Source organism: Drosophila sulfurigaster, chromosome 2R, assembly GCF_023558435.1.
Source record: "Drosophila sulfurigaster albostrigata strain 15112-1811.04 chromosome 2R, ASM2355843v2, whole genome shotgun sequence".
NCBI lineage: Eukaryota > Metazoa > Arthropoda > Insecta > Diptera > Drosophilidae > Drosophila > Drosophila sulfurigaster.
The window spans coordinates 22,862,646-22,887,165 of NC_084882.1; the positions used below are offsets into that span (position 1 = coordinate 22,862,646).

Sequence of the window (24,520 nt, forward strand, 5' to 3'; positions counted from 1 at the left end):
TGGCTCTATGTGACACAATTACCTCACTGAAACTGAAGAAATGCTCAATTCCATATTAATAATATAAAGTAAATTTGCAAAAATTGTTGATAATATTGTGATAACCGAAATAAATTTATATGTATGGAATATCTTATCTTCACAAACGATAAGCATTTCAAATGGCTGCTTAGCAGTGCCATTTTGAGTTGAAAAGCGAGTTAGCAGCGCCGAATGTTAGCTTAACAGAGACCGTTTCTGTTCCCATGTTAAGAGTCGGCCAACTGTAATATTGTTATTGTAGAATTTCTTGTTGAAGCGTGCGGTCGGTCGTGCGGTTCAAGAAGTTGATGGAATAAAAAAAAGTTGAAACAAGAAAATTTTTCGAAAAAAATGTGTGCACTAAATTCGTAAATGTGCCAATAAAACATAACAAGAAACACAAGCAATTTATAAAACGCGCTCAAAGCCATTTTGGATACTTTTTTGGATCGTTAAGTTTATTTTTTGCCGCACTTCAGACTCGAAAAACCAGAAGCTGAAATATTTTTTAAATTGTTTTAATTAAGCAAACGAATAAACAGCATTTCAATTTTCAAATTGCACTAATTTCTGTGTGTGTGTGTGACTTGTAAGTGAAGAAGAAGCAGCATTAAAAACACCACCACCAGCAGCAAAAACAACAACATCAGCAACTACAAAAATCCAACAACCAAAAGCAACAACAATAAAGTGATCGTCGTATGGCGCGTCGTGCGCGAGAGTTTCAGCCTGTTTGTGTGTGACTTGTGCGTGTAAATGTGTGTGTTGGAATGGAATGCAGTTATGAAAAAATAAATAAATAATTGAGAGCGCGCGCCCGCGCCTTGCTAGCTGCCTCTCTCTCTCTTTCGCTAACTCGCTCTCTCTCTCGCTGTCTGTGCATCGCCCTGGCTCGCTTCCTCTCTCGCTTATCGTGGTATATCGCGTCCGTGGAATTATGTTGTTGTACTATTCGTTTGTAGTACATTGCACAAGAGAAGACAAAGCAAAATAGCATAAACAAGAGAAACCGATACGTAAAATACTGCAAAAAAACGCGCGCGCCAAGTGACTGACAACGTTTGTTTTGTGTGTTTTTTTTTGTTCCCAAAATGTCGAATCAACAACAACAACAACAGCAGCAGCAACAACAACAGCAACAGCAACAAACGAGACATCCACCGCAAATACATCATCATCATCTGCAGCATCACTTTCATCATCAGCATGGACAGCACAGCGAATTCCCATTGCCGGATGGTTGGGATATTGCCAGGGATTTTGATGGCAAGACCTACTACATAGATCATATCAACAAAAAGACCACATGGCTGGATCCCCGAGATCGGTAAGTGTGCACTATATATATATAAAACACAAACATACTACACATACATCTTATGGCGAGAAAGCCTGAAAGACAAAAAGAGAGAGAGAGAGGGAGAGAAAAAACCCATATAAATTCCAACTCAACTCCAACCGGAAAGAAAAGGTGCGTCGTGCATCTGCCTGCGTCTGTGTGTGTGTGTGTGTGCAATGGAATGCGGGAAGAAGAAGCAGCAGCAGCAGCGGCAACGAAGGCAGCTGCAGCCGCAAAACGGGAGACAACAATAAAAGCAAAATAAATTACATATTTTAACAGGGGCAGCAAAACAAAATACAAAACAACAGCAACAGCAACTACAACAAAAACTTTAAGTATGTAAACATTCCAATGCGATGATTAAGACTCCAAGTATAACTGAACCAAGCAAACGAACTGAAACTGAGCAACGGCAACAGCAACAAACAAAAACTCAAATGTAAAACAACAACAACAAATGTACAGCAAAGCGAACGGCACAAGAGAGAGAGAGCGAGAGACCCACACAGACAACAGGGCAAAGGGGGAAGGGGCAATGAAATGGTGGTGGGGGCCAAGCTGAGAGAGCAAAAGTTAAATAAAGCTCAGCAAATGATCTGCAAAAAAAAAAAAATGAAAAAAAAAGCACAAAAAAACGAACAACTCAAAAATTTAAGGCGAGCAAACTAAAAACCTCTCATACGTAATGTGTACACACACATACAATCGCAGCGCTAATAGAGAGATAGAGAGACGACAGACAGACGCACACATACAAGCAAACAGCGAGAGAGGCAGAGCAAGAGAGAGGGAGAGCAAAGCAAGCTGCAATTGGTTGGAAAGGGGATCGCAGGGCAAGTGCGGCGGCGTCCACATCAGGCCATGTATCGCATAGATACATTTTAGTTTGCCCCACGAGCGTTTTGCCGTCGTCGATGTCGACGTCGACGTCGTCGTTGTCGTTTCGCCTCGACGTTCGCTCACATATTTCTGCCGCTGCCGCTGTCGCTGTTGTTGTTATTTTATTTTTTCCTCGTTTTGTTGGCTCGCCTTCTCTCTCGCTCGCTCTCTCACGCTGTCTATCTTTTTACCATAAACAATTGCAAATGTATGTAGGAATTTTGCAGTTTCGAAATAATTGATTTCTCAAATTCTTCTGTTGTATCTACACACACACAACCACACATACATTCAGACACAGATGTTCGGGTGTATGTGTGTGTGTGTGCTTCACGCTTTCAATTAACACAAACATTCCCTTTGTTTGTTTCAAATTGCATGGACATTGTTCAAAATGTTTCACTGAATTAAACAAACTGAAAGCGTTGAGGAATTTCGTTCGTTCGCTCGATCGTTCGTTTTTGCTTGGAAATAAAACGAAACATCTGCGCATTTGTTAGGGTTATGCATCAACTAGATTTTGTATACACACAGCTTCAGCTTCAGATACAGATACATTTGGGAAGGCCAAGATACATTATGGCTAAGTAAACAACAAGCAACGAAAGTCCTTGAACGCGTCAATCTGTAAATGCCATTTACAGATCTCCAACATCATCCGCAAGATAGATCGAGTCCTTGAAGATACATAAGTCTACAATCACTGATCTACAGCAACTAGCTCTTTACCTCTCTCCTCCCTCCTCTCCCCTCCTCACACTTCTGCCACCCACTGATCTATTATAAACTTTTTGATTATATTTATTGGCATTTTGAAAACGTACGATGGTCGAGAGTTCGTTTCGCATTAAGCACATATTTTTCGACCAGCACAGCACACAATTATTTGGTAGTACATCTCGCTCTCTCGCTTTTTGGCCATATCTCTATCACAGTATCGCTTTCTCGCTCTCACTCCCGCTCCCGCTCTCCGGCTGTTATTGAATTTTAAAAATTGCTGCCGGTAGCGCGCAAAAATTCCAATAAGCCATAAATAAATTTCTACCATGAGGCGAGGCGAGTCGAGTCGAGTTGAGGCGAAGCGAGCCAGGCCTCGGGCTCTTTTTGGGGGTCTCTCGACGCGACGCATTTGGAAGCGAGCAAATATTTCAGCAGATACTACAACAACAACAACAACAGCTAGAAATCAAGGCCGAACCCTGCATACTCTTTACAGCGCCATTACAGCACTGCTCTCTAATTATCATATCAGAAATTGCCAAGTTAGCCAAACGCATCGCCAAAGTTAAGATACTTTTGTGAGAGTGTGTTTGTGTTGGATGGCATGCTGCTTATGTTTCGAGTATTTCACTTGTCTGTACAACTTTTCGACGGGCGTTATTTTGTTTTGTTTTTATTATGTGTTTTTTTTTTCGTTTCTTTCTTTTATTTTGTTGAAGCTTGGCGTTGCTTTTGGCTATGCTAACAGCGATTTTGGCCAGTTTTTATTGTTGTTTTTTCGCCAATTGTTTGCCATAACCCAGCGACACAGTGGAATTTTTTTTGTTGTTTAGTCTGAAGTCTGAAGTTTCAGACGCATACATAAGTCTGATATGATGAAAATAAACTGTTAAGCGTCAAGAGTTGACGATCTTTGTGTGCGTGTGCGTGTGTTTGTGTTTTTTGGTGACAGTTTCTCGATTCATCCATCGATCAATGTAAAAAGCATAAATAATTATGCATATTCGATCGAATGCTGCGATCACAAGCAACTTCTAGCTCACATTTTGCGCAGCTCAAAGCCATCATCATCCATCCACATATTGTAATCAGAGCCATTGTAACTACTACAGCTACCATAACAGCTACCGGTTGTGATATAGCAGCTCGCAACAACTCTAACATCAACTCACGGCTCACAGCAACTCGAACTCGTTTGTTTTACATAAAAATCGTTGTCGAGTCGACTTGAGTCGAGTCGAGTTGAGTTGAGCCGCCAAAATGGGCCTAGCGAAAGCGCGGCCATTGCTGTGATAAGTCGAACACAGTGGCGCCAACGGCGGGGGCCGATCTCTAACCGATCTCTAACAGCCATTCCATCCAATCTCTGCCCGCCGACCGAGTCAATTATCTGATCGATATGCGTATCTGTAGCTCGTTATGAGGCGCTGTTCTAATTCTCTGTCTCAATGCGAGAGGCATTTCTCCAACGTATCCGTTGCCAATTGGCAATTGCATAAAAGCCGCTAAATGCTAATGTTATATGCGCCATATACACGATAAATACATATAGGTATAGTATATATATATATGCATGCGTGCCATTATACATTAGATGTGGCTGATTTTTTTCTCCACTATTTTTTTTTGCCAAAGCAGAAACAGTAAAATTTGCATAAAATTCAATTTGGCTGCTGCGAGAGATGCCAACGAATGTATAGACATACTTAAGCTTTACACACATCTATACACACACACACACACTCGCACACGCACACACACACACACACAGGCAATGCAACTTGGAAAGCTGCAAAACGGCATTTTTCATTTAATAAATTGCACAAGGCAAATGCAACAACAACAGCAACAAAATCAAGAAAAAGTAAAACTATCTTTTGCAACGTCGAATCTCAGATACACTTGAAAACTATTTGCAAATGCAATGCAGATTGATGAGGTATTCAGAAATCAGCATAAATATTGCATTCGTGGCTTGTTAAGGAATTAAACTAATGATCGTGAAGATTGCAAATAATAAATATGTGTCTGCTGCATAAACTATAATCTAAATGCCAGTTGTACTTAAGAGAGCTTCACTGTAGCATATTGCAGATATGCAGCAGCAACAGCAACAACAGCAGCCTGCATTGCATTTGTGCAACAAGTATTTCCACTTAACAACAGCAACACAAGAAAAAGCTGCTGTTGCTGTTGCTGTTGCTGCTGCTGCTGGAGTTGCAGTTGCTGTGGCTCTGGCTGTGGCTGTTGCTGTTGCTGGTTTCGTCCAGGCCGTGATTACAATTTGATTACGCGCATGAATGCAACGCGACGACGACGACGACGACGTCGCCAGCAGCAACATTTTCTAGTTTGCAGCGGCCCAAAGCGTCAAAAAATATTTTCTTTGCACTTGCTGGCAACAGCAGCCACAGCAGCAACAGCAACATCAACAGCAAAGGCAGCGACACTTCACAGCGTAAGACCCGATGCCACCACATACATGGATACATTATGTATCTGGCAGATACATAAGCGCTGTTCGCTGCTCGCTGCTGCGCTGGTCGCACTGCATGTTTTGCCCATTTTAGCGGCTGTTTTTCCACATCCACATTGCCAGTTGCAAGTTGCTAGTTGCAAACTGTGAGCTGCAAGTTGCCAACAAGAAAGAAAAAAAATAAAAACTGCGATCTCAGTTTTGCGATCTGTGTGAGTTTTTCCTGTCAACTCTCTCGCACTTGTGTTGCTGCCAACTACTTTTCGACTTCTTCTTGCCCTCCAACTCCAACTCGAACTTCGACTGCAATCAACACTTGTGATTTTTATCAAGCATAATGATTTCCTTTTCAACATGTGCTAATTAAGAGAGCGCAGAGCCCTTGAATGGCCAACAAACACACAACAATCTAGCCTATTGCTCGATCTCAACTGAACTGCACTGAACTGCACTGAACTGAACTGAAAATACCTTTTTCCCTATATCGATTTATAATAATTCAGCTGTCATTGCCGCAGCTGGGCAATTTTTCACTCGCCCAACTGCAAAACTGCAAACGTGAGCAGAAAATTAAGTTTGGGGCCCCTTTCGTCAACAGCAACAACATATGGGGCTGTCGTCGTCGTCTCCTATATCTTCTATATAGTAGCTCCAACTTGAGAGCTTGGACTCTGCTGCTTTGACTGTAGTAAACTCTGCTGTTTCTCGCCCTCTCTCTCTCTCTCTCTCTCTCTGTCTCTGAGTTCTGTTGTGGATTTGGATTTCGAGCTGACTTTGAATGCGCGTTCCGCAGGCGTTTTTGTTGTTCATTCTTGCTCGTTTTTTGTGCTCGTCTGCATTGCTGATCGGCGACGTTTTGGGTCGCCATCGCCATCGCCATGTGCTGAGCTGGCTCTTGAGTGATCGTGATATATGCGTTGCCGCAGCCTGCAAAGGTAGCAATTTTCCATGCATGCAATGGAAAATAATAAACCAAACACAAAAAACAGACAAACAAAAATGAAATGAAACGAAACAAGCTCAGGAATGTGCATACTCAAGATAAATTGCTGTGAGATACTTTTCGCATTGTTTATGCCCCGTTGCTATGCCATTTCTGAAGCGGAAGGAGACAGACAGGCCCAAAAATACAAAAACAAAAATGCAACGATCGACTTCGAATTACATACATAACTGTATTCACTGTATCTCGTGTTGATCTGCTTAAGCACTTCCTGATTTCGTAATCCAAAACGTAAGTGAACTCATTACAGCAGCGATCCTTTGACCCAACCCAAAAAGAAATAAATATATGTATAGTATAGTATAGTATAGTATAGTATAGTAATAATGAAAACCAAACCCATGCCACATACCATGGCATACAACGACGATACGATGCGATACGTTGCCTGGGCCTGAGCTGGCAACCCGGGTTGCTGCCATACCATGACATACCATGCCACAATTGGCATGTGTGCCATGTGTTGCAGCTGCTTGGTATGCTATTGCCTTGTTGGTCGTTGCTCGTTGCTCTCTCGTTGTTGGTTGTCGTGGCTAGCGGCTATATTCGAGTTGGAGTCCCTGTTTGGCATCTGCATTCCAATCGCTGGCAATTAATTGCCCTAATCAGGCACACACACACACACACACAATGCGATGTTACGTTTGGCAATCAGCTGTTCTCGAACAAAACACTTTATGAGCATCTCCCCAAAGACAGCAGAAGCAGGAAGAAGACGAAGACTTCGGCTTAAAGTCATTCCCAGTCTGGTATCTTTTGCTGCTGTTGTTGCTGCTCTTCAACTCCCGCCCTTGTTTGTGTGTGTGTGTGTGTGTCTCCGTTGTCTCGTTGGCTTCTTTTGTTGCCTGCACGAAACTTGTATTATTTTTCAGTAGCACTTTCCGAATGCCATTTGAGTGCGCATAACATATTCTCAAGTCTCGCAGCAACCTCAAGATCGTGGAGCAGACAACAACAGCAGAAGCAGGCTTATGGCCGCTGCGCACGCGTGTTTGTGTATTTGTATCTGTATCTTTTTGGATGCATGCACCGAATGGCTGCATAATTAACGTGACTCTGAAGAGGACACGCGGCTGTCGCTGCTGTGGTGGGATAAGCGGGAGGAGAAAGGGGGGAGCAGAACTTTACCACGAAGTATCTGCATCGCCATCAGCAGCAGCAGCATCTGCATCTGTAACTGTGCATCTGTTATGTAGGTGCTTGAGAGTTGTGCCTGCTGCTGCTGTTGCTGCTGCTGCCTGCTACTCAATAAAAAGCGCTGTGGAATTTTCATGTTGCTTTTTGTGCTCATGTTTTGTTGTCGAATTTATGGCCTAATGAAGTGATAAGGCAAACCAGACAGAGGTCGTCTCTCGGCTGCATTCCCCAAATGCCACAACAAGTATTCGTCTGTGTGTGTGTGTGTGTAGTTGTTGTATCTTTAGCTTTGGCAATGCATTGGCTGCGTGTGCTGTCAAAATGTTTAGCACTGAGCGCATAATTCATTTTGTGTCCGATCTTCTTGTTCTCGTTGTTGATTCGATTCAACTTTTTTTTGGTTGCATTCCACAGATACTCAAGCTGGAATTTATTGGTTTGTGGGTCAGCATTGCAACACTTTCGGCGCAAACTGCGCCATGCTCATGCTTTGCTTTGCTTTTTTTTCTTTCGTTTTTTGTTTTGTCGGTGCAAAGTTGAGAAAAGTGCAATCACATTTGAACGTTGCATAGAATTCGCGACGTGCCACAACCGACAACGACAACGACGACAGCTTCACACACACTTCCAATTGCAATGGCAATATATGTATGTGTGTATCTGTAGATACATAGATACACTCTCGGCATTAGCTATAGCTATGGCAACAGATACAGATACAGATGCACGGCACTCAAGTGAAGCACATAGAATGCCATGCAATGGGGAGATGTTGTTGGCATGGCATAGCGTGAGTGGAATGGAGTGTGCGAGGAGGGAAGTGCGGCGAGGGGAAATGCATGCATGAAATGGCCAAGAAACCGGCTTCGGTTCTCTTCTGGCAGTCATCGTCTTAGAAGACAACCAAGCTGCTGCAGCCAACAGAATAAGGAATAAAAAAAAAAGAAAAAAAAATGTTGATTAAACTGCTTAAATGCGCAAAGCTGACATTCATGTCAAAGCAACTCTGTTGCATCTCTGTTGCCCCTCTCTCTTTTTCTCAGTCGCAGATTGCAGAATATAAACATACATACATACATAAATAAGAACATTTTATAGCCGTTTGGAATGTTTGCCAAATACAAAAGGCAGTAACAACGACAGCAACAAAAAAGCTGGGCGTAGCGTAGTATGGCAGCAACAACAGCAGCAACAACAACAACAGCAGCAGCAGCAGAAATAGTTGTAAGTTGGCATTTAAGGCAATGCGCGCATTGCTTCAATAAATGCATCCACATACAAATGCACACAGATACACACACACACTCACATACAGATAGAGGCACACAAATTGCATTCAATTGGTGCCGCGTTTGCAGCGAGTTCACTGCAACTTTGAAATATTTTTCAACAACAGCAGTTGCTGCCAATGTTGCTGCTGCCGTTGTTGTTGTTGCTGTTGCTGTTGTTGTTGGTGGTGGGCTTGCCTCAAGCAGCTTGCTGCGCACACTCTTTGTCTCTGTCTCCTCAATCTCATGGATGCCGTTCCCGCTCCCACTGCTGCGCGATTGCTAGTTGCGATACCCTGTAAGACAGAGATAGAGATAGGCTATGCTCGAACTGAGAAATAAGTTGACAACATTCAAGGCAGCTCTAGCTAAAGATACAACACTGAAAAGTATCTTTTCTGCTGCTCTCGAGTATTTATAGGGTATCTGCGCTGTGTGAGCCACCCGATTGCTGCATTCTTGGCTGTTCTGCTTTCCGCGCTCCTTCGCACACTCGCCAGCTCTCGTCGACGTCGTCGTTGTTGTTGTTGTTGCTGTTGCTGTTGTCGTTTCATAGCGTAAATAGCAAAGTTGCTCGTACAATTTTAGAAGAACTTGTCAAAACCGCATTCCTGAGTCGCTGCCGCTGCGCAGTCGACAGCTAGCGTGTATGTGTCTGTGTGTGTGTGTGCGGCAGCAAGAATCTGTGTGAGTTGCTTTGCTGGAGGCAAGAGTCGCTGCTGCCGTTGACGTTGCCGTTGCCGTTGCTAGTTGCTGGTTGCTGTTGCATTTTTGTTGCTGTTGTGCTGCAACTGCAACGAGTTATAGTTATTTATGCATGTTTGTGCGTTTGTTTATTTGTTTGCTTTGGAGTAAATGATCGCGTACACACACACACACACACATACGCACATTCAGATACATAGATACACACACACAGAAAGCGAGTACATCTGCTGTTTTGAAATATGCAAGTACTTTGTGTCATTTGTCGTGCATTTTGCTCGATCAACAACAACAGCAACAGCAACAGCATGAATATCTCAATCGAAAATGTATCTGATAGATGCGTAATTAAAGTCCTCGCAGCTGCTTCATACAATGCAGTTCAATCGCATATTTTCGCTTATTTCGGATTTGCTTTCAGTTTTCTCCATCTATATGCACATACATTTATTCACATTTTAGCTACTGTGCTTAGCGCTTTGTATTCGCATAACGCAAATCAATTTGCTATACTCTGCATTCCTTAGACTGCCACGAGCGTTGACCATAAAATTGGAAATCTTTCACGTTCTCTGTGTGTGTATGAGTGTGTGTGGGGGAAAAGATAAACAAAAGCAACAGCGAAAAATGGAAAACAATCATTTTGGAATTTTTGGTATTTGGGGATTTTTGAATTCTGTTTGGATTTGGGTTTGGGTTTTGTTTCGATCACATTTTTATATAGAAATTATTGAAGAGAAGAATAAAGCCAACAGCAAAGAAAAACAAAAACCAAAAACAAAACGCTGCTGATATCAAAATGCATGCATAATTTATTTATTTATGACCTGGCGTTAAAAATAACAGCGCACAAATATTTTGCATACAACAACAACGACAACAACAACAGCGGCAGCGAAACTTAAACAAAACATTTTTGTTATTTATAAACAAAAGACACGTAAAATAAAAGCAACAAAAGCAACAAATAACAGAAACAGAAATGGTAATTGGCCCATTTGACATGCGGCATTTAAAGCAAAAACAAAACAACAAGAATTTATTATTTATTTTGTTTTATTTTTATTTTTGCCTTTTGGTCAGCAGCTTTCATTCTTCGTCTTCTGCTGTGTGTTTTGTAGTTGTCGAAAAGTATTTTCATGCCTCTTTGCCGTTGTTTGGCATGTAAAGCAAAATGTCAAGACACATGTACAAAAATATATGTATGTACATTTGTGTGTAAAATATATATTTAATGAATAAATATTTGAAATAATTTTGGCCGTGATGCGAATAGCCAAACTGTCTACAAAGTGTGCGAAATAAAAATCACAGAGCAAAAAGAAAGAAAAACAAAATGAAAACAATATTTGTGAAATGCTTTTTTTGGTCGTGCTGAGAATTTCCAAACTGTCTGCAGCAGAAATCTCGCTTGTATCTATAAATAATCTTAATATTCTATGCGAACACCCGAACCCATCGCTCGATGTTCATTTCATTTCTAAATACACTTTGCTTTCGTATTCTCGTGTATTCAGAAATGCACTTTAATCTATTATTTTCGAAATTATTGCTCAAAAATACCGAACGCTATTTGAAATATGTATTGAATTATTTTCGTTGGCCATAAATTATGAAATTGAAAAATTTCACAATAAGAAAATATTTGGAAACTCAAACACACACAGCGAGAGCAATTCACAAACGAATAAATAAATAAAGCAAAAAAATATGTGTGTGTATTTTCAGCTGCGTATAAAAATGATTCCAATGAAATTTTCACTCGCTTCCCTTTTGGAATTTCACTGCAAAAATATAATTTGCTAAGAAATTTTTGTCAGACACGGCGTTACCCATGGCCGGATTCTCAGCAAAAAGTAACGCTTGCTTCCAGCTAAATTCTCAGCGTATGCAACAAGCTGTCTTCTGTACATTGTATGTATGTATATGTAAAGCGTACGTTAATAGTTCCCCCAGTTATACGCTCGACCTTATGCAAGGAATGCGCCCCCAGTTGAACTTAAAGCGTTCGTCATATTTACAATGCAACTTCCCTTTTCACAGCGCACTTGCCCATTATGCCGAGCATATTCTATCAGATGCAGATGCAGATACAGATACAGCTACAGATATATATGTATATGTGTGTGTGTGTGTGTATGCACATATGTAAAAATATACATCTTATAACAAATTTCTGCTGTCGACTGCTGTCTGAGGCTTTGACGTCGTCGTCGTCGTCGTCAATTCGCGTTTCGCATTCGCATTCACGTTTTTCAGTCGGATTTTTCGCCTTATTATTATTTCAATATGCGACATACATAAGTACACACATACAGATGTGTGTGTAGCAGATATATATACTCGTATATATCCGAGTATCTGAGAGTATCTACGTATGTGCACATGCGCGTTGCTCACTGCTCACTGCTCGCTACTCGCGCTCGGCGCACAGTCGCTTGGTTGCTCTGGTATGTGAAGGTCGCAACAGTTGTTTTGTTAATGACAGAGTACAACGACGACTACAACAACGACGACGATGGCAATGACGATGGGGCAACTTGGGCGCGGGGAGGCAAGGCAAGGAGGCGCACGATCGCGCCTACTAATCTCATGTTATTGCACTGGCCAGCAGCAGCATATCATTTACTGCACTCTTTGAGTACTCAAAAGTATCTATTGCCTGCTGAAGAGAGAGCGAGAGAGATAGAGAGAGAGAGAACAGCCTCCGATGTTAAAGTATGGCATAGCTTGGCAGCTACTTTAAGAATTCCGGGAATCGGCTAATGTCACAGCCAGCAGAAGAAGAAACTGCACAGGTGGACACTTTGCAATCCAAGAAGTTCAAAGTAAACTTTGCACTTGTTTGTTTTGTTTTTGTTTTGGATTTTTTTAAATTTGCTCTTGACGAACGTTGTCAAGGTTTCTTTGTTTTCTTTTTTTTTTTTTTGTAGAGCAATCACACACACGTAGCATTTAGCAGGAATTTTTTGTGTGAAATATTTATTCGAGTAGATGTAGATCTCTGTCGTCTTTTTTTTGGCGTGTTCCATGTGGGCGTCTCGAACAAAACACACACGAAAATGTTTCCGAGTTGTCGTGTCGAATTTAAAGCTTTTATAATGCGCATACCACGAATTTTTGTTGACGTACCGAATACCGTTTGCATATTTCCCCCAAAAATGAACAGCAACAGCGAAAAAATACTAGATGAGAAGCGACCGAAAATGAAAGAAATGCGAAGCGAGAAAACCAATTTCGTATGCTTGTTACAGTAAAATATTGGCATACATACGATCGATCTCTCAAACACACATTCTTCTCCTCAGATGCTTGCCAATTAGCATATGTATGGGGGCATTCAGAGCCCAGAACCCCGAATACCATATGCATATACTTGTAGATACAAATAAATGTATCTGAAAAGACGTCAAACGCTCATCGATCAATGGCAGCAACGATGAAGGCATTAAAGTTCGCCCGCATAACTTGCCAGCACCAAATACCCTGCGAAAACGTTCAACAAAATGTAGGGTAGATAGTTTTTGTATTTGAATGTGAGCATCTACGATTCGTGCTGTTTACTAATTCTGTAGAATTTCGCCGGGCAATTCTCATAGATCTTGATTTTCTCTATTCTTTGGCAGTTTTTGGAATTTCAAACAGTGCCCGCTGAAAGTAAACAAGCGTTTTTCCAAAAATCTACACGCGCACACCGAACGAAAAAAAAAATGCCCGTCAACAAGTCATAAAATATCATAAATTTCAATTTAAGTTTATTTTGCCTTTTGCATTGAGCCACCGAACAGGGGACGACGAGGAGGAGAGGATCGTACTCCAAGTGGGCGCTTTTGTTGTCTCGTGTGTGTGTGATTGCCTAGCGTGTGTGTGTGTGTATAAATTCTATGAATTTTTTAATAGTTCATTTGTATGCAGTTGGCATTGCGCATGGCGCAAAAATTTATTTCAATTGTTCACTTTGGAATTTATGGTAGACATTTTGTGATTTCGAAATGAGCGCTAAAAGCTGAAGAGCCAGCACAGCCACAAGCGGTAATTTGGCTCTTATGACTTCGAGTTCGACTTTGATTTCGTCTTCGTCTTCGTCTCTTCACTATTCGACAATAGCTTGAATTGGGTCTTCCACAGCTCCCAACTCGTTGCCGTGACTAATGTCATCGGCCCACGCCATGCAAATGGCCCCCGAGCTTCATTCAGAGTCTCGGATACTTTTTGGGCGGAGGTCGAACTCTGTTTCACATCCATACACACATATTTCAATGGCCGATCTTTAACGCTGTAATTGACACCCACTTACGAAACTAAGATATCGAGAGTCGGGAAAGAAAGGCGGCGTACACATATTTATTTCATAGACGGTTGACATACAAAAAAACAAAACCCTCTCTCTCTCTCTCTCCCTGTCTCCTCTCACTCGTTGGGTTTATTCTGTTCGACGAAGAAAAAAATTGTGAAATACCTTTCATAGATAATGAACAGCCAGAAAAAAATGCCTTGGGCTTATCTCGAATAGCGTCTGGAGACGTGGAAACAATAAAAAATGAAAAGAGAAAAATATTTTTATAAAACTTTGACGCTTACGCAGTTCATTGACTTTGGCTGTGAAATTATTTAAAATGCACATAGAGCCGGGCCATAAAATGCATTTGATAAGCTCCACACCAAATTGCCGGAGTGTTGTGTAGTGTTTCCGTTTTTATCAGTCAAATTTCCCCCGTCCAAACCCTTCCGTCCGTCAGTCTTCGTCCATAACTCCCCTCGTGCTTGGAAAATTATGAAAACTGCGCCGGAAGGAAGTTGAAGTGTGATATAGTCATGGAGGGGGAACGAAGACGGGAAATGCAGTTAATATCTTTTTAATTTGCCACAGCCCCAGGCCCCCAACGAATAAAGAAACACAAAGGGGAAGAGAGAGAGATCAACAGAGCTTTAACCATCGCAGAAATACGAGTACTATTTCAATGTGAACGACACTTGAAATAAGTTAAAAAATCATAAGGCAATCATATTTTTTTATTTTTACACATCAACACGAACTCCGTCGACGACGACAACAACTCATGGCGATAAGATAAAACGACGTACGACCTTTATAGCTTAATTTGATTAAGCTCTTAAATATTTGTGAACGATGTCTGATAAGAGGAAGCAAGCAAGCAAGCAAAGCAACTAACCAACCGTCGACAGAAATATGTGATAATAATACAAAACAATTGTACTTTTTTCTTATATATTTAATCAACAAATGAAAAAAAAAGTATTATTTCTGGTTATGCTTCAACTGAAAAAAAGCTACACTTATTTATTCTATATTCTATTTAAACGCGACAGCAAACTTTATGTGGGTCAGCGAGCAGAAGATAATCAACTACTTTGACAAATTTTATATTTTTATCTTGTATCTACAAGTGTGATAAGTTGGAAAAAAGAGTTACGTATCTTGCATCTTAAAAGTAATGCAGCATTTCCTTACTTCTAAACGCTTCCTATACCCTACATGACATGACACGATCATAACGCACAACACACACACACACACACACGCATATTGAAGGCGAGTAGAATCGAGTCTGAGACAATTGCGTCAACTGTTTGTTTATTGACTCGAACTTATAAATACATGTAGGTATGTCAAGGTGATGTGATGATTGCCTGATAAATTGCCTCTAATGTTTATGTAGATATGAGAAAAATGTGGCTTGATTTTTTCCTTTATTTTATTTTTGCTTTTTGCATAAATAACTCTATCTGAGCTTAGCCAAAAGCAGAGGCCAAGTGGGCCATGCGATTGGGTTTATACGTATATTTTGAAATTGTATTTTTATATAAACCGGAAATCGTTGGCTTTGTCGCGTTCTAAGAGTGGAAGACCGTGTGTTGATTATCTCAGTTCCGTTAAAAACAAAACAAGCGTAGAAATAGAGTAAACAATTAGAGCAGAACTTGACAGCCATCGTCGCAGAGACTACGTGATTTGGATTGGATGAGCTTGGCCACTCTTGGCCAAAGCGATTTATGGAATTTTTTAAAACCGGCCTAAACAATTCTATGGTTCTTGATTGAATTTGAATTGCTAAATGATCAGCCGCCGTTGCTGTTGTTGTTGTCCCGGCTCCACAATGAACACAATGAATGGTGCCCGGTCGATCAAATTGAAATTCTTCAACTGAATTAATGATAGACTATTAAAATTGGATAGATGAAAGAAAAACAGAACCTGAAGACGTTGTTTTTGTCACAAGGTTGCCGAAAAAAAAACAAAAGTTCGCTTGGACTTCGACTGTAAGAGAGAAGAATGTGTGCTGGGCGAGAAACTGAAACTGGCTTCGAAAATTTACCATTTACATATTGTATCTAAAAATAAACCCAAAGTCAGCTATCAAAATATGTACGAAAAAGATTCCCCGCGAGCCAAGAAACTCTCGAAAGAAGAAACACATTTTATGATTGGCAATTAGCATAAAACGCGTCGTAAACAGTTAAATAATATTGTTTATACAAATGTATCTATGCTTGCCTAGATATCTGTAGCTGTATCTATATCTGTATCTCTGCATTTGTATCTGTATCTGCATATATGTATCTATATAGAAATGTGTATCTGTGTGCATTTCATTTAAGTGCTGCCTAATGACAACTTCGACGTTGCGACGCGTCGCGTCGCGTTGTCGTCACCATCAATGGCCACATTTAACGTTTATTTTGTTTTTTTTTTCGAGAGAGATATGTACAACAACAACATCCATGTCTATGCCGCACTCTCGACGGTGTCGCTGCTGCTGTTGTTGTTGTTGTTGTCGCTATTGTGACAACGAAATTCATGCTGAAATATTTTTTCATTTTTTTTTGGCCCAAAACAGGTTTTTGGGCCTCTTTTTTGTATTAAAGCGCGAATTTATTACAGCGTCGGCATCGGGCCATAAATATTTTGTTTACAATTTTTGTAATTTATGCAGATTTCTTGACCGCTCTTACAGTATGCATATAAAATACGAGTAAAACGCCACGTTTATTGTGGCCAATCAGTTAGCCAGTTGACCAGTTCGCCAGTCAGCCATTTAGCCATTCAGCCAGTTAGCCAGTTGACCAGTTAGTTAAGCCAACAACTGGTCGCTCGGTCGTTCATTCGCTCATTGTGCCTCCATCAGCAATAGCTATAGCCATGGCATGGCAAGGCATGGCATGAAAGGAAGCCCTATCTATTACTTGATGTCACACCCACACACATTCATTGATTTTTGATTTGGCCTGAGGTCAAAGTGAGTCAAGTCGAATCTCTTCGAGACACTAATGGAAAACCATAAAAATTTGCATACGCTTTTCTTCTGGAGCTGATTAAAACAGGCAACAAGAAGGCAGCCAACGATCGTTTATTACCAGCTGCGCGATTGCCACACTTGACACCTGTTCAAACTTCCGCGTCAATAATAATAATTGTAATTATCGTGTAGGGACTTGCGACTGCTCCAGAAATAGAAGCAGCTTCGATCTGATCCTAAAAGTACGTATAAAAATAACATCCGATGTATTGTTTCATTACATTTCGTTAGAAACAGCAACCATAGATATCCACTTGCAACACTCAGTACTGAGTACTGAGTATTGAGTACATAATAATGGTATTGTATGTGATGATGTCTCAGTTGGGTTGCGCGATCATTATTTATTATTTACACAATAAGTTCGAATGCAAATAAACAAAGACGAATCGTAATTCAAGCAGATAGCAACTGTGCCATTGCCTAACGTTCTCTCTAACGCTAACGCTGGAAAAGCCAATGAAAATAAATACAAAACTTGTTGATTTCAAATTATGAATCCCCGTTACAGTTTCCCCTCCGTCTCTCACTGTCTATCGCTCAGTTGCTGCCCCTCTATTTCAGTCAGTATTTTTTTTATTATATATATTTTTTTCTTCATCACCTTCTGCACCTTTTGTTGACATCAAAGTCATGTTCTGTCTTCAGTCGCTGCCTTTTGCTCGATCGCGCTGTTCGATCGTTTTCTATGTCAAAACGTACGAACAACTCGGACTTGGAACTGTCTGAGATTGGGATTGGGACATGTCTTTAGCTACGTTTTCTGTTTATTTATTACAGCTGCAGCGCTCTTATTGTTGTTGTCGTTGTTGTTGTTGTTGTGCCATTTTCCGCTGTCTTACTCGATATTATTGCTTTTATCTAAACAACAAAAAGCCGTTGTTGTATAGAGTACTATATGGGTCTTCAAGTGCAATTCGTGTATGGTCTTTGTTTCCAGCCAAACATACGATTACTTCTACTCTAAGCAAATCGATCCATAATAATAAAAAGAAACGAAAGAAAAGAAAAAAAGCACATGCAATTCAAACGCTGTGTTATCGGCAAAAGCCTAAGCAATCGCTTGTGTCCCTGACCAAGTGCACGTCGTCCCCCCGAGACGCGTCATAACTGCCTTTTAATGAATTGAATCAATTATACACGCTCGATAATTATAATGTTAGGCAGTTGTAGAAGTAGTTGTTAAACCCATTGTTCAAATCAGCCGATACTCTGATTGCTTAGTCAGCAATACAAATGCTCTACTCTTTGTTTACACATTGGTGATCTTCGAGCATTGACGATCGATATGTAAACGTTAATTGCTTCCAGCATATTCCAGCTAAATTAGTACAATTCAAAATTACCCCGAAGAGATACGCAAACGAGTACGATACTATATACTCTATATACTTATTTGATCATATCTTTCTTGAGCTGCAGCAGCTTCTGCGGCAAGTTTATTCTTGGAAAATTCCCATTGAATGCGCAACTGTCGGACAGTTGAGCCACCATAGATACACACACTTGTGTATATCTATATGTGAGGAAGAGTTGTGCTAGTGTGTGTGTGTGTGTGTGTGTGTGTGGCGATATCTGGCGCATATGGCGAACATTTTATTATCGTAGCGGGCAGCCTTTGCGTTGCTGCTTTTTAATGGCCGCGCGAATTCCATAGCAATGATTAATTAACAAATCATATAAATATGCCAGCCTTAAGGAAAACAAAAAAATTTTTTCAATTGAAGCACATTATCTGTGTGGATTGGAGGGGAAGTTTAAATGTGTGCGTGTTGGTGTGAGTATACTTCGAATTCGAGCAATTAATTTATGAAGATTAGTAATTATCATTGGAATGCGAAAATGTTGTTGTCTGCGCTGCGTTGCGCTGATATTGAAATTGAATTTCGCAAACAAATAACTGGTCAAAATATTAAGTAAAAATGCTTAGCCGCTGCGACGACAACAGCAGCAACAGCAATGACAACGTCATCGTCATTAGCTCTTTTTATTTTTATTTTTATTTTTGTGTGGTTTTGGTTTTTTGCCGCACCAGGCAAATGCGACCTCGATAAGATTAGACATACTATATAGTATGGCATATGTGCTATGTCGTATGTCGTGTGTCGTATGGCACATTCCATTGCTGCATGGCAAATATTTGAGAGTCTAAGAAATGTTTTTCTTATATTCGTTGTTAGCCTTGTTTTTGTTGTAGTTTTTGCTCAGGTTTTACCGAAAAAATGCACACAGGAAATACCAGACAAAGCTGTTGCTAATCTTATCAAATGGGCTCAGAGAAACGCTTCCAATTAGTTGGCGTGGGAACAGTTGGCCACATACGATAAACAGGTTACGATACATCTAAGATAGGGCAAAAAACAACAACACAACAGCAACAACGATAGAAAAGAGCCAAATCTTCTCGACGGAAATTCATTAGCGATTTGTTGTCTCTATGCAAACAAGCTGATAAGCCAACAAGATACTTTGCTAACCTGCAAACAGTGCTAACCAATGTTATGTTTCTCTCTTTCTCTTATAGATACACAAAGCCACAATCTTTTGAGGACTGTGTGGGCGATGAACTGCCCGTGGGCTGGGAGGAGGCATACGACTCGAATATTGGTCGCTACTATATCAATCACATTGCGCAGAGCACACAGCTCGAGGATCCGCGCCAGGAGTGGAAGAGTGTCCAGGAGCAGATGCTCAGCGATTATTTGTCCGCGGCACAGGATCAGCTGGAGAACAAGCGCGAGATGTTTGATGTCAAACAGCAGCGTCTGCTTCTGGCACAGGAAGAATACAATCACTTAAACAAACTAGCAGCAAGTCGCAGCAGCTGTAAGTATTTGTAGTATTATCGTAAAGTCTGTTAATTGCTGCTTTCTGTGAAACAGCAGTGATAAGAGATTTATCGCAATGAATTCGAGTATGCGTCGTAAACACTTCCCTTAACAACTGTCGAATCTCCGTATCTTTGCAGTGTGCTCGTCGTCCAGCTCCATGAGCCGACACGATCCTGAACTGTTGCGCGCCGATCTGATGCTGGCCCGCGAACGCGTGCGCCAACTCAAACAGGAGCTGACCCACATTACCAATGATATCTCGTACACACAGCGGGGCATGAACACACTCTACTCCGTGGGCGAGAAGATCAATGCACGCCAGAATGGCTGCTACGATATTGCCGAGGTGCAGGCGATACGCGAGGAGATGCTCAAGGTGCACAAGTCCCTTGTCTCCGGCGAGAAGGTGCGTGAGGAACTCATGCGCAGCCTCGTGCAGATCAAGAATGAGCTGAGCCGACAGCAGATCAACGAAGAGAACGCCGATCTGCTGAATGCCGCGTCGCCCTTCGATCGTGTGTGCGTGGCCAGCCAAACGGATCTATGCGGAGCCGGAGAACATTTGAATGGCGGTGCACGTTTCGCCGAGATGGCCAAGACGAAGCTACAGTATGCGGAATGGCGTAAACACATCAAGAAGCTGCAGCAACAGCTGGCGGATCATGTGGAACGCATTGAGCCCGGTCAGCTGGAGTCCGATAAGGATCGCATACTGCTCATACAGGAGAAGGAGAAGCTGTTGAACGATTTGAATAGCATTTCCCTAAAGTCGCGCAGTTTGGAGGAGAAGCAGGTCATACAGCAGACACGCCACAAGCTTGAGGAGGACCTCAAGGAGGCCTACGAAGCCACCAATACATGCATTGCGAATCGTCTGCGCTTCCACGAAGAGAAGCAACATCTGCTCGACAAACTGCAGGAAGCACTCAAGTCCACCAAACTGCTGGAGGAGCGCCTCAAGTCATTCTCCTCGGAGAGCACGTTCTCGATTAGCAGCGGCAGCAGCCTCGGTTCGCTATCAACCGCCAGCAGCAAGAGCGCCCTCAGCTTTACGGACATTTACATTGATCCCTTTGCCGTGGACTCGCCCATCGATGTCATCGATCTGCAGCGACGATCGCAGCGTCTATTCCAGCAACATCAGCGGCTGCCGCCTGTGCATCCTGCCCTACCACAGCAACACCAACAGCAGCAGCAACAACAACAGCAGCAGCAACTGCAGCAGCAACAGTCAGCCTCTGAGGTGTCGCTGTCGCCGCGCAGCAGCTTGTCCATGGAAACGCCGCCCGCCTCGCCGATGAAATACAATGCGAATGCCGATCAGACGGGCACAAACACACATGTCCTCAAGGAGGAACCAACCTATGCCAATGCACTACCCGCTTTACCCACGCTACCCGCACCGCCCGCCTATGCAGCACCCCCCGCGGTTCCGGGATCTGTTGTACGAGCCCATCCCTATGATCTGGACTCTACAGTGCTGGACTGCATGATGCTCGAGGCGAAGCTGCAGAAACTCAACATGAGCTCGCCCCTCAATCTGAATGCACCGCTCTCGCCCATACACGAGAAGCCTTCGCTGCTGGATCTGCCACAAGAGATGCTCAGTCGTTCCTCTTCCACTTCGAATACGCGTTCGGTTTCAGCAGCTGTCAGCAATGAGTCTGTAGCCGGTGATTCGGGTGTCTTTGAGGCATCGCGTGCTCATCTACCGCGCAAGGAATTGGCTCAAGTGCAAATTGGCCTGAAGTACATGAAGCCCGAAGGCGTGCTCGTAGTGTCCCTGGAGCGTGCCAACAACTTGTCGACCTTGTGGACCGCCACCACAGACAACTCGCAAGTGTAAGTGTTGCAACTGAAAAGTAGTTGCTTATTGAAACGTTTGCTAACTTCCCTATTTCTTATACAGTTATCTGCGCGCCGCTTTGCTGCCCAATTCATTGACCTCCATTCGCACCAAGGCGTTGGGTGACTTCCAGAAGCCCGTATTCAATGACACCTTCGCAGTGCCCATATCGTTGGACAAACTGCTCACCAAGAGCCTGCAGGTCACCGTGGTCAGCATGACCGGTCAGAAGGAGGAAATCATCGTAAGTAGTTCATCGCTCTTTTCCTCACGTCTGGGATTAATGAATGTTTTGCTTTCTTTGTAGGGCACTGTGCAAATCAGCATGGCCGAGTTCAATCCAGAAGACTCCACTCTTAAGTGGTACAACGTGCTCAGTTCCAAGTTCATGCCCAGCTTTGAGCCGCTGGATTTGCCCTCCACAAGCGCAGCAGCTGCTGCCGCCGCTGTTGCTGTCGCGGCTGCAGCCAACAGCAACAACAATAGAGAGGAATCTTCGGATGAGTCAACCATAACATCCTCACAAACCTCAACGCTAACTCGCAATCAAGCGCCACCATTGGAACTGCAAGCCCAAATTGCTGAGGAGTTGCCCGAGCATGTGCGCCTCAATGAGCAACAATGCAGTGACGATGATGATGATGACGATGAGGAGGAAGATGAACAGCAACTGGTCAGCACAATTGGCCTAACGCATTGTGAGTAACCCATTCTTAATCAATAGTGGTATCAACTAAATTGACTTTATTCATATCTATAGCTAGCTGCATGCTGGATGCCTACCTAGAGAACATGAAGCAAGAGTACGCCGATAAAGAAACGAACACGGATTGCGCGTTCCCACCGGAGAAATTGCGCAGCCAGTCTCAACTGTTGGATGATAGACCCGTGAAGCGGTCGCAGACGTTCACACCCTCGGCGGCGATTAGCAAGAATCGTTACAACTGCCGTCTCAATCGCAGTGATTCCGACTCGGCCATGCACTTTGGAGTCACACCACACACCTTCCATCGCGGCGCTGTTGAGCGGCGTTCGCTGCGCTTCCATCCCAAGGCGACCAAGTCAGTCACAAGTAAGTAATCTCTATTCTCTCTCTTACTGATTGATTTTAACTAAATCTAACATATTATATTACAGAATTGCATCATACTCACATACCGCGCACCAGTTTAGATTTAGAGCTGGATCTGCAGGCGCAGCACAGCAAGCTATTCTTCCTCAACGATCAAATCTCCAAGCTGCAGAACCTTAAGGAAGTGTAAGTATTCAACATGAATAGCCAAACAATAGAGTAAATCTCTAATAAAGTTTTTCATTGTTTCTTATAGACTTCAGAAGGCCTGCGACAACAAGGATCCCTTAATTGCTGCCTGGGCTATTGAGAATGAGGAGTTCCAACGTTTGGTGGCACGCGCCGATCCCGCTAAGTGCCCCGAGGAGCGCCAGCTGCAGAAGCTGCTAATGAAGACCGCCAAAGAAATCCATAAACTACGCAAAACCAAGGTGCCCAAAGGCTGCCCAGATTTGGTGTCATTCAAGTAAGTTCACCGAATAATTCAAGTCAAACTCCATATGCTAATTGTTATTGTTTTTTTCTTGCAGAGAGAAAATCTCTTTCTTTACACGCAAGGGCTTTTCAGTGCCAGAATTGCCCAGCGAATTCATGCTACCCGATGCAGATGCTATCGAAGAGGAGGAGGAAGAAGATGATGATGAGGACAACGTGGCCGAAACAGCCATTGCCATTAACACGGCTCTGGTGGCCAGCAGCAACAGGAATAAGAATCTCAGTGACCATCACCATCGAGTAACATCAAGCGGCGCCGCTGCCAAACTGGCTGCCACAACAACCACGCCAGCAATCGCCACAGCCGCAGCCGTAGCCCCACCTGCCGCTGCGTCCACTGTGCCAACGCCAAAGGCTGACGCCAATACAGAACAGCAACGCTACGACTACGTCGTCGATCGCAATTATGGCGTGGAGGTGTAGTCCCTGTTCTGCTGGCAACGCCTTCCCACCTAAGCTGTACATATTTGTAATTATTATTTTCTGGTATTTATTTTCATTAAGCGACAAGTATTTATGTGTATAAAAGATGAGAAACTAGGTAGACGAAACTGATGTAACAAAAATCTGTGCCTTATAGAGAAAGTTGAACAGTTGGAACGAAGCCAACGACTGCAACAAAAGCAAAAACAATAATACTAGTAATGATATGAATACTTTTAGAGCGTATAACTTAGAACTTACTTACGTAGTTTTATATGTAGTATTATCATATAAATAGATCCATAGTCAATTAATACTAATTGACCCCACAACTGAGAAATGAATTGTCTAAAACTTCCGCACCAACCCCGACCCGCCCCGCTCACAATCTGAAAAAAAAACCAAGAACAACGCGCACATTGCGCGTTCTAAACTGTCAAATTCATATTGAAACCAACTGTATTCTTAAGACTTGAGCAAATTATACGAATGTAGAGGAATATTTTTTATATGCATATAGAAGATAGTGATACCGTTTATCTTAGTGTAGTTCAAAGAAGTAACAAAACTATAACAAAATATATTTATTAAATGTGTACTGATGCACGAGTGCATGTTACTCCAATCTGTTTAATTAGTTTAATTAGCTTGCGTTTTTGTTAAGCTCAAAACGAATTCTATTAATTTTTTTTATAAAAAAAAATCTACAAAATACACAAAAAAAAAATGAAAAATGAAATGAATATGAGCGTCTACCATATTAGTTAAACTCATATGCCGAATAGGTATATACCATTGCTAAGAAAGCTCACAAGCAAATACTGAGTAGCAAACACTTTGTTATGTTTTACCGAGCGAGCCTGTTGAAATTGTTAAACTATTGCCCTGGGAGCTATGAATTTGAAGAAATGAAAACAGAATGTTAACTCTTAAGATTGTAACTCTAGATGTAGTTTTAGTTTCTGCCTTCTCAGCTCTTTTTA

The 24,520-nt window shown here is 42.2% G+C and overlaps 1 protein-coding gene across 1 annotated transcript; it reads left to right on the plus strand.

Moving 5' to 3' along the window:
* The first annotated feature begins 287 nt into the window (after window positions 1–287).
* Window positions 288–24,276, plus strand: LOC133835993 (protein kibra). The gene is made up of 9 exons (XM_062266207.1): window positions 288–1,348; window positions 19,395–19,696; window positions 19,839–21,543; window positions 21,611–21,791; window positions 21,855–22,245; window positions 22,308–22,619; window positions 22,685–22,805; window positions 22,876–23,085; window positions 23,150–24,276. Exons 1-9 carry the CDS (start codon window positions 1,113–1,115, stop codon window positions 23,535–23,537), a joined length of 3,846 nt encoding a protein of 1,281 aa, XP_062122191.1. The 5' UTR covers window positions 288–1,112; the 3' UTR covers window positions 23,538–24,276.
* The last annotated feature ends 244 nt before the right edge of the window (window positions 24,277–24,520 follow it).

What these genes read in the sequence shown, in the direction of transcription:
- LOC133835993 (XM_062266207.1), top strand. Translation starts at nt 1,113, where the DNA reads ATGTCGAATCAACAACAACAACAACAGCAGCAGCAACAACAACAGCAA. An exon ending in CACAATTGGCCTAACGCATT is followed by an intron (nt 22,246 to 22,307) that starts GTGAGTAACCCA and finishes TCATATCTATAG; the next exon opens with CTAGCTGCATGCTGGATGCC. An exon ending in GGCGACCAAGTCAGTCACAA is followed by an intron (nt 22,620 to 22,684) that starts GTAAGTAATCTC and finishes ATTATATTACAG; the next exon opens with AATTGCATCATACTCACATA.